At 38.0% G+C, this 16,550-nt stretch overlaps 1 protein-coding gene across 5 annotated transcripts in view; it reads left to right on the forward strand.

The window, feature by feature from the left end:
• ptprfb (protein tyrosine phosphatase receptor type Fb) overlaps window positions 1–16,550 on the forward strand; it is a 151,903-nt gene that overhangs the window by 6,715 nt on the left and 128,638 nt on the right. For all 5 annotated transcript variants that reach the window (XM_079818541.1, XM_079818542.1, XM_079818544.1 and 2 more), the window contains exon 2: window positions 12,470–12,639. In XM_079818541.1, the coding sequence (XP_079674667.1) occupies window positions 12,543–12,639 (97 nt within the window). In that variant the 5' untranslated portion in view covers window positions 12,470–12,542. The remainder of the gene's footprint in view (window positions 1–12,469; window positions 12,640–16,550) is intronic.

The raw sequence follows: 16,550 nt of genomic DNA on the forward strand, positions 1-16,550 counted from the left end.
CGAATATTCGGTGCATCCCTAATAGGAACTAGCCACCAGAGCAGACCCCCGAGAAACAAGTTTCCCCTAGAACAATTTTCTTGGTTGCATTCGCACCACCAGTAGGAACTCTGAAGTGACGTAATCCGTCACTTATGTACTGCTGCCCTATTTGTTGTGCAGGACTTTTATTTGGATGGCGCTGAGAACCCCAGAGCCTGAGCACACAGTGCTCCCATTCTCCGTCTTCATTAGTTTATGATCCATTTAACAGTCCTATCTATTTATTAGATAGCACTATTATACAGAAAAAGTAAACGGTATACAAAAGGTGTTAAAGCTTTTTTTTTAAAGCAGTGTTGGTGCTGGTGTTTTGCATGTGTTCGACCAATAATTGTACGCTTACACCACTGGTAGTTCCTATTGTGCTGGGTTAGACCCTACTCTTAAGTAGGAGCTAATTTAGTTCCTTCAAAAGATGTTCCTGTAGCTAAAATTGTTCCCAGTTCCTCCAATGTGTACATGCCAAATAGTGGGTACTTTCACCAATAGTTATAGGAACTAATAAAATGTTCCTCTGGTGCGAAAGCCCCTATATTTACATTTGATTCTGACTTCTGCAGTTATGTTCCTTTTTCATTCTTTATTCCATTTTGGACTGGAAAAAGATAAGACAAGATGTCGTTTATGTTGATGGGTGGGACTGCGTCACTTAATGACATGTGGCGTCCTCAAACACAACTGGATAATCAGATCCTAATTAACATTGACATTTGGGCTACAAGACACTAAACCATGTCAACACATTAGTTGGGATGTGTACAACTCTCTGTCTCTGCAAACTAAAATCAGCCCAGTGTGACACCAAGACATCTCAGCCGTTTGCTGACCTGACAGGAGCTGTTTTTTTGTGTTTTTTTTTACTTAATCTCTCGTGCTCATGTTAGATCCGATTAGAAACCCCAAACAAAGTGTGCCCGGAGACACGTTTATTTGCTTTAGCTCACATATCCGTATTGTTGTTCATTTAATTTACATAAATGTGGAGTGTTGCACCTTGACTATACATATATGTACATAGTGCAGTGATGCGAACAACCTGGTGTTCATAAGTAAATGTGGGTGTTGCTCATGAGCCTTGTTTGTGCATGTTGTTCTGTTGGCAGAGCTGCAGAACCTGTTTGAGACAGGGGCCAACATTGCGTGTCTGTTGAAGAGGTAATTGATAGTCTGAGAACTGTTTTTACTGCAGGTACATCCACCCTGCTGCCACGACGGGGGATGAGGGGGTGGGTGTCTGTAGCAGTAAGTGCAGATGGGTGAAAATCGAAGAGCACCAAGTGGGAAAAGGAGGTCTAGACAGTGTGGAAGAGGCGGGAGATAGATAGTGGAGTAGATGGATGACCTAAACAAGATGGATTTTATGTCAGGGTCCGGACAATCTATTTCATGCGACACATTACTGTGCCGGCATGTCTCGGCCAAGCAGATGGAAGGATTTCTATTTTTGCCAGGTAATGGCTGAGATGTGAAATAGTCTTTACCCTCAAGATTCACAGCATCTCAAACCGAAAATAGGAAGGATGTTGTCAGATGTCGACTGTCAAATAAACAGACGGTCATCACTTTACTGTCAACACTGAGGTCTTCAAGGTGAAAAATAAACCAGAAACAGTCTTTTCCTTTGAGGTTCTTACTGATGAAACACTAGATATGTTTAAAATCGACCAGTCTGTCCTGTATAATTAGATTCAAGTCCACCTGACCCCAATTGGAGGTTTTTCTCAGTGGGCCTTTTAAATAAGACACATTTTTACTTTCCAAAAACGCTAGATCAGGGGTGTCCAATTCTACACTGGGAGTGTCTTGTTGAGTTTAGCCCCAATGCACTTGCCTAGAATTTTCTAGTATGCCGGAAGACCTTGATTAGCAGATTCAGGTTTAATTAGGATTGGAGCTAAAATCAGCAGAATAGTTGTTGGATTGAAGCTAGACGGGGTCTTAAGACATATTTTAAAAGTTTTTTTCAATTTGAGGACCAGTGGCGGGATATTTAAACTGTGAAAGCAGCGACACACGTGGCAGCAGAAGTGAAATATCGAAGTTATCTAACTTTTAAAAAATCTAGGCTTAGGGTTATTCGACTAGTCCATTTTAGGGCAACTTTAGTAGTTGACCATTGTGTCCCATCCCTAATGTTTTTTGGGACCTTAAAGTTATTAGTGTTTGTGGTTGAGTGGCTTGGCTTGTGTCACAGTGCACATTTTAGTGGTGTATTGATAGATCTCCTCCCATACTGTTGTTCCTCAGTCACTTGGTTTTGTTGGGGGTTACATCAGCTAAAATTCAATTGACAGGTTGTTCTTTAGGTATCATTTTAAAAACTCTTATTATAATTTGAGTAAGAGGTTTTGCCTTTTGTCTCAAAGCGGTCCTTCAGCTCTAACGGGGAGGGGAACAGTGTGGCAGTATAAACCCATTTTGCAGAAAAGCACATTGACTCTGCTTTAGAGACGGAGGCCATGGTGGCTCTTTTGATCTCGCTCCTTTCAAGTGAAACCCTGGGTAATTTGCCTGTCTCGGTCAAAGTGAGTCACAAGCTGTCAGAGAAACCCTTTATGCTGTGGAGAGTTTCAGTGAAAAGCAACTATCAGGCTAATCCTTCTCTTCTTCCTCTCAGCTTCGCTGTGCACTGCCTGTTAGTTAAAACCATCGCCAAGTTAGAGGGAAAGAAATTAATAACTTCCTCCGCATGAAAAGAGGGAACAGAACACGTTCCCTTACCTGTCGCTCTTACTGGTGGGAAGCAACACAACAGGTTTGTATGATTCATCCTTGAATGCTAATGGAGTTGCCCAGCTTGCCTCCATGTTGGATTCTCTTCAGAAAGGCAGCTAATAACCCATATCAAGTCTGATCTGCCAGATTCTTGGAAGCTGGGCCTCATTTAAATTCTGTCCCCTGGTTACAGGCGTGTTCAAGAAGCAGCCACTTGCCACCTCGCTGGCCTGCGGTTTGTTGGTTTGTCTTGGACGGGAAGTCTGTTAGTGCTTGAATTAGCCTTGTGCACTCATGGCAGCCGTCCCTGACGTCTGCTGCCCTGTGACATCGCCTCTTCTTCTTCCCCATCGCCGCTTGTTCTTTTGCATTTTAAATCACGAGACCGATGGGGATATGGCTCCATCTGCCACAGCTGTCTGTTGTTTAGCCGAGAGAGTGAAACCGAGAGAGGCAGCAGACCCCACAGTGAGATGAGACCGCAGCTTAGCCACACCTGTAGGACTTGCACGACAGGAAGCAGAAGTTTGGCATAGTTTGCAGGATGAATGGCGGTTAGATCGTGACATTTGTTTGTTTGCAAGTCCTTGAGTTAACCTAAAACCTGATCAGGTGTTTCTCCACTGGCTGATCTTCATATCCAACTGTGTAAATGGATGAGTTGTACCTGTGAAATCTCATTTGCCTTATTTACTGCATAATTAGAGGAGATAATGACTCCCAGGTTAACTTGTATTCCCAGGACGACCCTCCTGTTTTCATCCTTCAGAATGTTCTCCCTTTTGAAAATTGGTGCAGTGTACGCTAACAGGCCTCCTACAGTTATTCCCATTTTTGTCGTAACACAAAGAAGGACTTACACTCTCAGAAAACAATGGGTCTTGCATCCCTTTCAGCCAAGGAGAGGAAATTCACACATTATCAAGAGCATTTTTTCGCATACCGTGACCAGAAAAGCAGCTTTGTGAACCAAATTCTTGCCCCACCTGAGTCTCTACAAAGGATTGTGTTTCAGGGCTGGACTAGTCTTCAAGAAAGCCACCTGCATTTGTAGTTGCTAACATCAGACTTTATTCCAGGTTCTAGGGCTCTCTTTAAGAGTCACTTGTCTGAAGATTGATTGGATCTTACGTTTTCTGATAGCTGTTCGACTTTGCATCTCTCGCTCTCATGCAGCGGCTTCAACAGTGATGGAGGACTTGGTACTGATGATTCTTCACAAGTGAAATAACTCTTTCTAGTGGCAAAGTTTTTGCTTGAAGGTTTTTTAATCTCCTACAATGACTACTTTTGCTCAAGGAATTTTGTAATACATTGACTAGACAGCTTGAACATTTGGCCAATGACAGACACAGAGTCTGTCATTGGCCAAACTGAGACACTGAGACGGTGAGTCTAATGAAAACATGTCCAAGTCACATTACTCAAATCAAATCAAAAGAAAAACAAAACAAATTTGATTTTGTGTTAAGAAAATTAAGTCTGTTTTTAGGTCAATGTGACCCTGGACCACAAAACCAGTCATAAGGTTTTTTTTTTTTTAAGCTTTCCATTTATGTATGGTTTGCAACTATTTGAAAATCTGGAATCTGAGGGTGCAAAACATTTGAATATTGAGAAAATAGCCTTTAACGTTGTCCAAACGAAGTCCTAAGCAATGGATATTACTACTAATAATACGTTTTTTATATTATTTATGGTAGGAAATTTACAAAATACCTTCATGGAACATGATCTTTACTTAATATCTTTGGATTTTTGGCATAAAAGTGACTGGTTGACTGGTTTTGTGGTCCAGGGTCACATATATTAAGCTTATTTTATAGGTTTTACATTGAGTTTTCTCCTAAAAATGATCTCACTACCTTGAGTTGTGGAAGTTTGACCTTTTGTTTTACATTATTTAAAATAGTAAAAATGCTATAATATGATTTTTTTTTAAATTTAATTAATGTTAAAACCAGAACGACAAATACTAACCTTGTTATATGTACATATATAAACTCATAACTGTCATTAAAATTGTCACAATGCACATTATTTTAACGTCATTTTTTAAAAGCAAAATATAATGTATTTCTATTTTCTGTTGATTTTGGCTTGAAATAGGAGCCTAGACATGTTTTTGACAGATTTTGTGAAATTTGCAGCTTTCACATGGAAACAACTTTCAAAATAATGAAAACCAAAAAAATTGTCAGATTCCAAATTTAAGAGGTATTTTGTTCTAATGAAGTGTTTCATTGTCGAGATGTGCTTATCCAGTCTGAGGCAGTATTGATTCAGGTGTCACAGGTCTCTGTTGACATGTCTTCTGTTTGTTTGTGTGTGGATTGAGCACCGGTGCCGATGCTGAGGGTAAACTTAGCAAGCTGTGGGGGATTCAGAGGCATTCTGTTTCTTTGTCGTGTTTGTAGTGCTGTCACTTTTGATTGAGATCGCTTTGTGTTCAACTCCAGGTTTATAATCAGCTAAGATTCTTTGCAGTCTTCAGCAAATATAACCTATTGTACATCAAGTATAATCAAACTTAAGTTAAGTAAAATTTGGGCTGGTTTTTTTTTTTTGTTGTTGTCCAAATTAAGTTTCTTTTGCTTACAATAGTCTTCAGGACGTATCCCCACTATTACTCTATTCAAGCTCTATTCAAGTCACTGTGAGTTTGTGTACATTATCTTGGGTCATATTTAGCATTGTCGTTAGATAAGTAAATTATTTTATTTTTTTAAATCGCTTGCGCCTCTTTGCACAACACATTTACACCTTTGTTTTATGCTGCATAAATTGAGATTTCCACATGAAGAGTTTCTTCAGTGTGTTTTGCTGTGTGTAGGTGTACATCTCCTTTCTGTTGAATTGCTCTGCGATTGATTTGTGGCTGCAGGAAGGAATGAGAAGCCTTTTGGTTATCTTCAAAATGTGACCATAAATCTCCTGGTTATGTCTTATTCAGAGAGCTTTTGCTTCATTTTATTGCCGTTTATACTGAATAAATGAGTAAGCTGTCACCACATCTGATGCCATCTATCTACGAGTCAAATGTGATTTTAGGCTCACGCCATGACACAAAGGTCTGAAGGAACGTTTGTCGTTTGGTCACCCGCTCACTTAAAGCCTTTCTATTTACGCCTCACGTGTACTATTGGCGTGTCAATACTTCAGGCCTATGCATATTTCATATGAGTCATATTACATTCCGTCACACTGTAAAGCTTAATGTAATGCTTTAATATAAACAAAGAACTTGTATAAACACTCAGCGGATGTTTAAATGTCAAGGACAGTGCGCCAATGAATCTGGAAATTATTTAGTGGTCTTGGTCTTGATAAAGAAGGTTTACTGGTATGAAATTTGTAGCAAGGTAATAAGTTATTTTGTTCGAAAACAAGTGATTGTAGAATTCTGTATCAAAAATAAATTTAAAAAAATTATAATTTTGAAATACTAAAGAAAGAGTACATTTAAAGGTGCTGTATGTAAGTTTTTGACTTTACTAAAGCATAAAAATACCATAATATGCTTACAGATATGTAGGAAACATGCTAAATTCACCAACTTGTTTCGACGCTCTCCAATATTTTGAATTTGGACTGCAGTACCCATTTCAACCACATATGTCAATCTTGCACACTCGCACCTTTAACAGTGGAAAGAGTGACCAAGTGTTCTGCTAAATGATGGAATTAGTTATTTTTCACCTTGGCCACTAAGCAACCATCCAGAACACCCTAGCATTGACATATCATTACCCTGGAAACCATCATGAAGCATTGTGGTTAGGGATGCACCGAAATGAAAATTCTTGGCCGAAACCGAAAACCGAAAAAGAGGAAACCAAGGCCGAAAACCGAAACACCGAAATAAATTATGCCAATTATTAGTACCATTGCATTTATGGTTATGACTGTTTACTAACTTTACTAAAATCAAGGCATTGTAATTGCATAAATTAATATTAAAGTTTCAAAGAATAAATCAATTACAAATTATGCCAATATTTATTTAGCACATTGCAACAATGCACAGTATAAAATAAAATTCAAACTAAAATGTTTAACTTGACCCCACTCATTTGTGCATTAAATAATAATGTACAGGCCTACAGAAAGGTTTTTAAATTAAATGTTCTCTCATAAAAACAAAGTACATTTAGGTCTAGTGCATTTTAAATTTTTCTCTGTAGGACTAACGTTACTACAAGAAAGTGCATTCAGAACAAGTGCAACTGCTTAAAGATACATTTATTTTCTCTGTAGGCCTTCAACATAATAGTGTATCAAAGCAAAGACTGCCATAGCCCATATGTTAACTGTAGAATAGGGGTGTAACGGTACACAAAACTGACGGTTCGGTACAGCAGTTTTACAAAATGACTTTTTATTTATTTTAATTGGTTTACTGGAAAAAAAAAAAGTATCTGTTCTTAAATGAATTAAATTATAACTAAAAGTGTATTGAAGATATTGCTGTAAACTATATAGGGAGCCCTTACTTGCACATTAATATTAAAGGTTAACAACAGAGCCCAAACTATTAGCCTAAATTCAGTTGCTATTTATTTTTAGGTCTAATAATCAACACTCAAATAACATCGTACACAAACATGCAAACTTCACATAAGGCAGTTTTTGCAATAACTAATAATCTAATAATAAAATTGTTTTTTCTCCAATTCGTTGTTGAAATATAATCATTTATACACAGTGTCTGTCATTTTCATGACAGGTTTATTTAAACATACACGAAATAATCAAGATATCATTAACAGGTTAAGTAGAATATAATGAATATAACGGCTAATATAGGTAATATATTTAGTGAAAGAGTTGATTTACTCTAGTGAATAAAATTCTGTGGACACTGAATGACTGCCTGAGGTAAATGTGATGCTAAAGTTGCATGACATTGTTTAGGCTAGTTTACAAGCAGTTATATTGACGTCTTTTCGCTGTTGAAACACTGATTGAGCGATTACACCACATATGATACGTGACAGTAAGTGTTAATGTATCCTCAACATACCCTAGATGTTCATTCATGTTTATTCTTAAGGAAGAGATGATCGATCGCGCTCACAGATGATCGCGTTCACGCGCGCCGCGGCTTGAACTGTGATGTGATCAGTGATGCCACATTAAAGAGCGTCAAAACGGCATTTATCGTTTGAATTTCGTGATACATGTTGATCGATTTTTGTGTGGGAACTCACAGTGAAGTCTGTTCCTCTTCTCATCGAGAACATGAGCTCTGGCTGTCAGTGCTTGTACATGGAGCTGACGTGGGTGTTTCTCAAATATACTGCTTCAGACAAGCACGTGCAGGTCGCGGTTTCTGTTTGCGTCATCACAACATTTCGGCCGTGTTGTTTCGGTGATAAAAGTATTTCGGCCGAAAACCGAAAATGCACTTTTGGGCCATTTTCGGCCGAAAATTTTCGGTGGCCGAATATTCGGTGCATCCCTAATTGTGGTGGTGTGTTTTGCTTTGCTATTTGTACAATTTGTACTTATTGTATTTGTTAGACGTTACCACTTTAATGAAAATAATTGTCTATCGGGAAGCTTGTGAACTGAGCACAAAAGGCTGTTATAAGCCGATGTCGAGCATGTTGTTGTTGTTGTTTTGCAGAACTCAGTCAAGAGAAACTGTCTCCCACATGAAGTGTAGCACCAAGTAATTTGCTTACCTTCCACTTTTATTTGATTTCATCAGATTTACAGTCTCCTGTTTGCTCTAAAAGTTATCTGGGACTTTCTCTTGGGTCATATGTTTTATAAACGTGTCAAAGTAAGAAAGATTAATCTTGAACATCAGCATCATAGTCGAAATCACTGACTCGCTCAAACCGGGAGCCATGGCCTGTGCTGTTTATGGTGTTGGACAATTTTCTCCGACACAGGTCTTGTGGGAAGGAGCTTTATCTTCCCTAAAGACGTCAATAAGGTTGTCTACACAAGGCCCTGCCATAGATTCTCCTGTTGTCTTTATCTCTGGATGGGCCATTAAGGGAAAAGCAATCACTGGCGCCTGAGCGGTTGGAAGGAGATGTGCCTAAAGAGTGTCAAGGAGAGGTGTTTATTTATCCTCGATGCTAGGAACACAGTGGGCTTACGACAAGATTCTTGGGGCTTTCACACTGATGAGACCATCTGTAAAGGCAGGAGTAATGAACCTTCACTTAGTTTAGATGCCATATTAGCATGTCACAATATATAGTCGCTATTCAGTTTGATCTGTAGGGTTATTCCTAGGGAGTTTGTTTTACTTACTGTTCCAGTTTGAGGTCAGTAAGTGTGTATTTATTTATTTTTATTTGTATATTTTTTGCATGACGTTTATTGAGCACCAAATCGGCATATTAGAATGATTTCTGAAGGGTCGTGTAACCCTGAAGACTGGAGTAATGACGCTAAAAATGCAGCTTTACCCCATCACATGAATAAATTACAACAAAATATGTATTGAATTGTAAAAATGTGAAATTAGTAAGCGTACACCTTGGTAGTATTTGTTGAACTGGCATGCTGATTTTGATTAAACAAAAAAGTTTTTGTCTAGACAGGATGATTTTCATGACTGAATTGCAGTGTTGTTTTTATTTTTATTGCTTTGCCCTACAGTAATGAGAATTTTGAAAGGGGATATGTGCTTAATTGTCATGACAATAATTCCAGGAAAAATAAGCCTCATTTACTTTATGCACACACACAAAAAAACATTTTATTTTATTACTACTTTTGTTTTTTGGGGTAAAATTTTACTCTTTTTGTTTTTTTGATAAAGCTACCTGTGTGTATAAGCATTTTTTGAACATAAATGTCAGTATTTATGTGATCTCACGTGATACAAGATGCACGTGAATAACTGCAAGTGCCATTTGTTCAATGATGATCCTTATTCAGATCATAATCCTTAATAATCCTCTGTATTCATGCTTAAAGCACAATCATTTTGAGTAATGTATGCTAGTAGCCTAGTTTTCAAAAACGAAACCGTGACTTCTCAACAGTTATGAGGTCGATGACTGTTTGATCTGAGTTTATTGCTCAACATCACTGCTCCTTGGGTAAATCTCACCTGATTTGTTCATTCTCTTTGCTATTGTGCTGTTATCGGTTTATTTACCTGTTCTCTTCGTAACCCCGGCCTGAACAAACAATGCGGGCGTGGTGTAAAAGCTTAGTGATTGGCAGGCAGGTTTTAAATTATTGTTTTTTGACTTAGAGGTATGTATTAAAAAAGTGGATCAGTTGGCTAATCCTCGCAGTGTTTTTAAAATGTAGGTCATGCCTGAAGTGTAATGCTTGTCTCACTTTTCCCTCTCTATTGGTGACCTAATCAACTGCTCTCATTTGATATGCTTCCAAAGGTAGTAAAGGCTTATTACGAGAACGATTGCCGTGGTACTAAAACCCCTCTAGGTGTTTTGGTATAACCGAGCTATGACTCAACATGTACGGCGTCTCTTGTTATTTTAGCACACAAACCCTCTTGTCAAGAAAGATTAACAAAAAGCCTTTTGGATGAAAAAATAAACACACTTTTAAATGCCTCCCTTTTAGGATTTGTTTGTTCATTGTTTCTTTTGGCACCATCTCACAAACACGGCAGCCAGGCGTATCTGCACGCATCCAACATGCATCCGAAATCAGCTTGCTAGTAATTGGCCAGTCAACACCTCCTCAGGTGTATTGAGTATTTATCACTTTGTGATATATTGAAGCCTTAGTTTGTGTCTCACTCACATTCTTGTTTATTAAAATCACAGATCACTCACTCTGTGGAAATGTATTAAACTGACTAGATCAGAAGATCGAGCACGTTGACAAAGGGGCCATATTCACATATTTATATATAAATATGTTAAAAATGTTTTCATTTAATTTGAACCCCTTAAAGGGATCAATCATCCAAAAAATGAAAATTGTCCATTTACTGTCCCTCAAGTTGTTCCAAACCTGTAGTAGGAACTTTTTTTAATCTTTCTTCTGCTGAATACAAAAGATGATGTTTTGAAGAATGGGGGTAACAGTTGACAGTAACCAAACAGTTGATAGGCCCCATTGAATGCCATTGTGCTATGGAAGTCAATGTCAAAGTCAAGCTCTCGTATGAGTGATTTGTCATATAAACAACACCAGAGTTGGAGTTGCGCTGGACTTCAAATGGTCAGGAGGGTGTAGATGTGTAGTCGCCCCACACTGTCTCTGCTGAAAGACCCAAACTGGGTTGTTTAATAGAATGTCTTAAACCGATAAGGCCGATGTTAGGTAATGCACAACTGATTACATTATTTTGAAAGTTTGTTACGCTACTGAAAAAGTTGTTATCTAGTCTCAGGCAGTAGCACTGCTACTTTTAGTTTGCTACTCCCCTTTCATTCCCTTAATGTTTAGCAGCTGAGCTATTGTTACACTACTGAAAAACATTGTTATCTAGTCTCAGGCAGTAGCACCGCTACTTTTAGTTAGCTTCTCCCATTTCACTCCCTTAATGTTTTTCAGCAGCGTAACAATAGCTCAGCTGTTTTCGAAATACTGTAACCAGTCTAGTAACAAGCACATTTTTTTTAAGAAGTAGCAGTGTAGCATAAAAAAATGCAAATTTACTGTTCAGCACACAAAAGTTATGCTTGGGCAATAATCAAACATGCTTTCCTGTAATGCCCTTTTTTCAAGTAGCATTGGAAGTTTGTTTCATTTCAGGGAATCATTTGATTCAGCAAATTGGTTCATTCATGTGGTTCATGTCCAAGAAATGTTTCAAGAAAGTGGTTTTGTTTTCAAAAAAGTGTATTTTTTTATTGTATTAAAGTTAACTTAAGTTTATATTTATACATCTATAGTATAGACCTTTTTCATGGTAGCGCCATATAACATTTTTGACCGAAATGAAAAGTACGGTGTGTTCAATGGATTATACTGTTGTTTAATAAAATGGCAATTGTTCAACTGATGGAAAATCTTTCCAAAAAGCTTTCAGTAGACGACAACTCAAGAAAAAAAAAAAACAGCATTGAAAGTTCTGAGATACATGTGATCTAGGACCTTTATATAGAGTGCATGCCATTGTAAAGATCTAAAGATCACAGCCTCATTTTCATCAACAAGAAATTCTATATAGCGTCTTCCTTGTATGCATTTGGTAGGCGTTTTTATCCCAAGCGCATTACAGTACATTAAAAACTCTTTATTCTGTATGACAACGACCTATAACATATTGTCGGTCAATGTATTTTATCAAAATGTTAGCTTGACAAGTCTAATTACTTTAAACGTGAGCAGCTTAGCTTGGCAAACTGCAGTTTCAACACAACTTCCCCTATATTCTGGCCGTTTCATAGTCATCTAATATTGTGAGCACTGATTTAAACCACCGTTCATCCTTAGGGAACTGTGTGTGTGGCTATACAGTAATACCGCCACACTTCAGGAGATCCGGAGCCATCTGTGTAGAGCCACTTTACAAACTTAATGGGCACCTTTAGTGGAGGCTGGTTATTGAGAATTCCCAATTCTCTTTGGTTCTTTTGATATTTAGCTAAGCGGCAGCAGATAATGGGTTTAGTTTACTTTGATAAAAGAGCATTTGCTTACCTCATTAACCCTGTTGCCCCTTGGCAGACCACTCAATTCATCAAGCTCGTACTATATGCTTGTTTGTCCTACCTTGAATCAAAGGCTAACACGTGTTTGTCTCTGTGTTCCGCAGGTTTTAGTCTATGATTGCGTGAGAGCTGCAAGAGCAGAGCGGGGATCGAGGGGGAGCAGTGCCAACCTGGAACATGGTGCCTAATATTTGCATGTCCGTGCCCCTCCTGCCCGTCGGGCTTCCTCTTCTGCTACTGCTGAGCTGCGTGCATTTCTCCTCTCAGGCGGACAGTAAGTACAACACTTCAGCTGACTAGTCATTTTATTCCTGTGCCTTTTCCTGTGCCTTGTGAAATTGGAAGTGCATCGCATTGTGGAATTGTTTGCAGGCATGAGTGAACACACTAATGCTTCACTCCCTTGGCACGAAATGAACCCGAAATTCAAACAAAGCGTTCGCAGCTACCCACGAGTCTGTTCACCTGAACTTTCCCCGGGCCTACTCACGCTTAGATGAGCGATGCATTTCTATGTAGCCGTGGATCAGAAGGCGGTTCTCGTAAGCCTCTCCGCTTCATTGTCCTTGTGAATGAGTGTGCGGATCGCTGAGATGCACCGTGAATGACATGGCAATGTTGCGGGTGCCACGGTTCGAGCGGAGGTCAAGGCTCAGTTCTGGCATGGGTCAGAGAGCCATTTAATTCACCATGTGACCCATCTGCACCGCTGTCACAAGGCTGCTGTAATTCCATTAGGCCTCTCTCTCTCTCTCCCTCGCTGTCTTTCTGCGTTTAACCTTTAAATCTTTCAGTTGTTCAGAGGCAGTGCTTGTATAAGAGTAACCTTGAAGCATCTTCTCTTGACTCCTTTAGCCACTCTCAAAGTCGCTAAGCCTTTGTGATTCAAAATCTTGCTTTCTCAAAGTTTCTCTGATGCAAATTAGCTCTAACTGTATTTCAAGAAATGTGAAGAATCCCTTTAGTTTTTCAAGTATTTTGAATTCAAAACGTGTCATCAAATCAGTTTTTCTTTTCCAAATTTTGATGAGAAATTCTCATTTAAATTCAACATGCAATCAAAATTGACTAAGATATGTAATAAATATGCCTAAGAAAAAAAGGTTGTCTTCATAATCAATTCTAAAAATATAATGTAAATGTCAATATAACTTCCCAATAGATAAAATAAAGTCTTAAAAGTGTTAGTTCCCCCCAAAAATCACCCTCATGTCGTTCCAAAACCGTAAGACTTTTGTTCATCTTTGGAACACACATTAGGATATTTTTTAATAAAATCGGAGAGATTTCTGTCCCTCCATTGACAGTCTATGCAACTACCACTTTGACACTTTAAAAATACTCATAAAGAGATTGTAAAACTGAGCTTTGTTCTCGCTCGTCAAGCAAGTACGGTTGAGCTTCTATTTATGTTCACTGATCAATGTTTATATGTGAATGAAAGTTTGTTCATCATATAAAGTGATCGTGTCTCTTTAGAAAATGTGGACTAAACCGCTTTATTCATATGGATCTCTTACGATCTCTTTATGGACTTTTTGAAGCATCAAAGTGGTAGTTGCATAGACTGTCAATGGAGGGTACAGAACTGGCTCAGATTTGATGAAAAATATTTTAATTTGTGTTGATGAAGATGAACGAAAGTCTTACGGGTTTAAAACGACATGAGGGTGAGTAATTAATGAGAGAATTTTCATTTTTGGGTGAACTAACCCTAAGGTGTGGTCACATTTACTTTTGAACTGTGAAATTCCGCAAGCAAAATGGAGTCATCGCAATAGTAATCAGAAAATTCGATTGAGGCAAAAAAAAAATAATCATATTCAAGTTTGTTGATTTTGCACAGAAATTTGTTGCATTTACTAATATAAAGCTGCTTGTTGTGGAAGTGTCCTCTGAGTAAGAGGTGCTTTGTGCTCCTATTGACAATGGACAAGGGATCTACTTTGCCTGTAAAATTTGTGTGCCTCCTTTTTTCCCCCTCCTTGATTTTCCAGTTTTACTCTGCAATACAGAGAACATTGGCCAATATTAACCTTTTATTCTTTTTTTTTATCAGTAGCATTGGATATTTAATGTTTCATGCCTATTTTTACATTCAGATGACCTTTTCCATCATCTAACGATCAGTTAAAGTTAATCTTTAAGAACTGATAATTTAATAAAACTATTCAATGTAAGCTTTAGCCTCAAAATGAATTATTTTTCATATTGTACATTATAGTATAGTGTTGTGATGCATACATTTACGGGTAGCATTTAAAAAGTAGCATTTAAAACAATTGATTTCAGTGTTTTATTTTTAATTTGTTTAGACTTAAATAGTATAGAATTTTAATATCGACCATTCATCAGTTATCGCCAATAACATGAAAATAATAATTGGCTTTAATTTATTACTGGAGCATCTCTGTGAAAAAAAAAATTGGTTATGAATACTGTTTCATGTTGACCGTCGTCACATTGTGAATAAACATTACAGGATTTTACTCATTGCTGCCATGGGTTACATGTCTTTTGTGGAGTTTTCTGCATGTCCTTGTCTAGCACATTAACACCACATCCTCATTAGTGTCATCGCATGCTGCTGTAGCTGCTATAGGTGCTGTTGATGGTTTGAGAACAGGTCTCCAGGAGCTTTTCTCTAGATTCAACAAGTACTCTAAAGGTTTCAGACGCTAAAATCCTAGTGTGATACTGCTCAACGGTGACATTATTTTGGTATAAATACTTTTTGAAGATGGCTCAAACAAATAAAACTCTAAAAATAGAGGGAAGGTTAAATATTGACTACCACAAATGGTCTTTTTTTCGTGTTGTTGTCTGTAATCAGAGAGGGTTGAGTTGCTAAACATGAAAGAACTGGCTTTGCAACGCTCTGAATTATAGGGCAGTGGAGCCAGAACTACAGGGTGGGGCGTCGCGAACGTTGATCACCATGGTAACAGATCCTACCTAAATCAGACGGATGAAAAATGAAGGCACTTTCTTATTCTGACTGCTCAAAGAAGACAAGATTAGCTCCTGCGAGGAGACTGGGGGCTGTTCCTCGAGTCTTGTTTAGGTGTTTGTCTCATTTGTGTGATCATAAAGCCACCCAAATTGCTTGATTGGAGTCTTCTTCATGACTGCTTCCTCCAGACGTGGTGTCTAGGGTTTACATAATAGTCTTCTCAGTCATTTTCTCTCTGAAAGAAGTAAACTAATTAGACAAAATAAGTTCAAAATGACTGATCTAAATATCTAGTGACTCTGTCTGTCTGTCTGTCTGTCTGTCTGTCTGTCTGTCTGTCTGTCTATCTATCTGTCTGTCTGTCTGTCTGTCTGTCTGTCTGTTATCTATCTATATATCTATCTATCTATCTATCTATCTATCTATCTATCTATCTATCTATCTATCTATCTGTCTGTCTGTCTGTCTGTCTGTCTGTCTGTCTGTCTGTCTGTCTGTCTGTCTGTCATCTATCTATCTATCTATCTATCTATCTATCTATCTATCTATCTATCTATCTATCTATCTATCTATCTATCTATCTATCTATCTATCTATCTATCTATCTGTATGTCATCGATCTATCTGTCATCTATCTGTCTATCTGTCTATCTCTCTGTCTGTAATCTATCTATCTGTCTGTCATTTGATCTATCTGTCTTTCATTGATCTGTCTGTCTGTCTGTCTGTCTGTCATCGATCTGTCTGTCTGTCTGTCTGTCTGTCTGTTATCTATCTATCTATCTATCTATCTATCTATCTATCTATCTATCTATCTATCTATCTATCTATCTATCTATCTATCTATCTATCTATCTATCTATCTATCTGTATGTCATCGATCTATCTGTCATCTATCTATCTGTCTGTCTGTCTGTCTGTCTGTCTGTCTGTAATCTATCTATCTGTCTGTCATTTGATCTATCTGTCTTTCATTGATCTGTCTGTCTGTCTGTCTGTCATCGATCTGTCTGTTTGTCTATCTGTCTGTCATCGATCTGTCTGTTTGTCTATCTGTCTGTCATCGATCTATCTGTCTGTCCGTCCGTCCGTCCATCCATCCATACCACTACAAAAAAGAATTGCTACAGAGGCATCTTTTTTTGGTGTTGGAAAAATAGCTTCAAGCTTGTTGTTACTTGTAAAGCTACTCTGTTTTAAAATGTCAAGCTACCTTCATGTTACTGAAAATT

The sequence above is a fragment of the Gobio gobio genome (assembly GCF_949357685.1).
Source record: "Gobio gobio genome assembly, chromosome: 6".
NCBI classification, from domain to species: Eukaryota; Metazoa; Chordata; class Actinopteri; order Cypriniformes; family Gobionidae; genus Gobio; species Gobio gobio.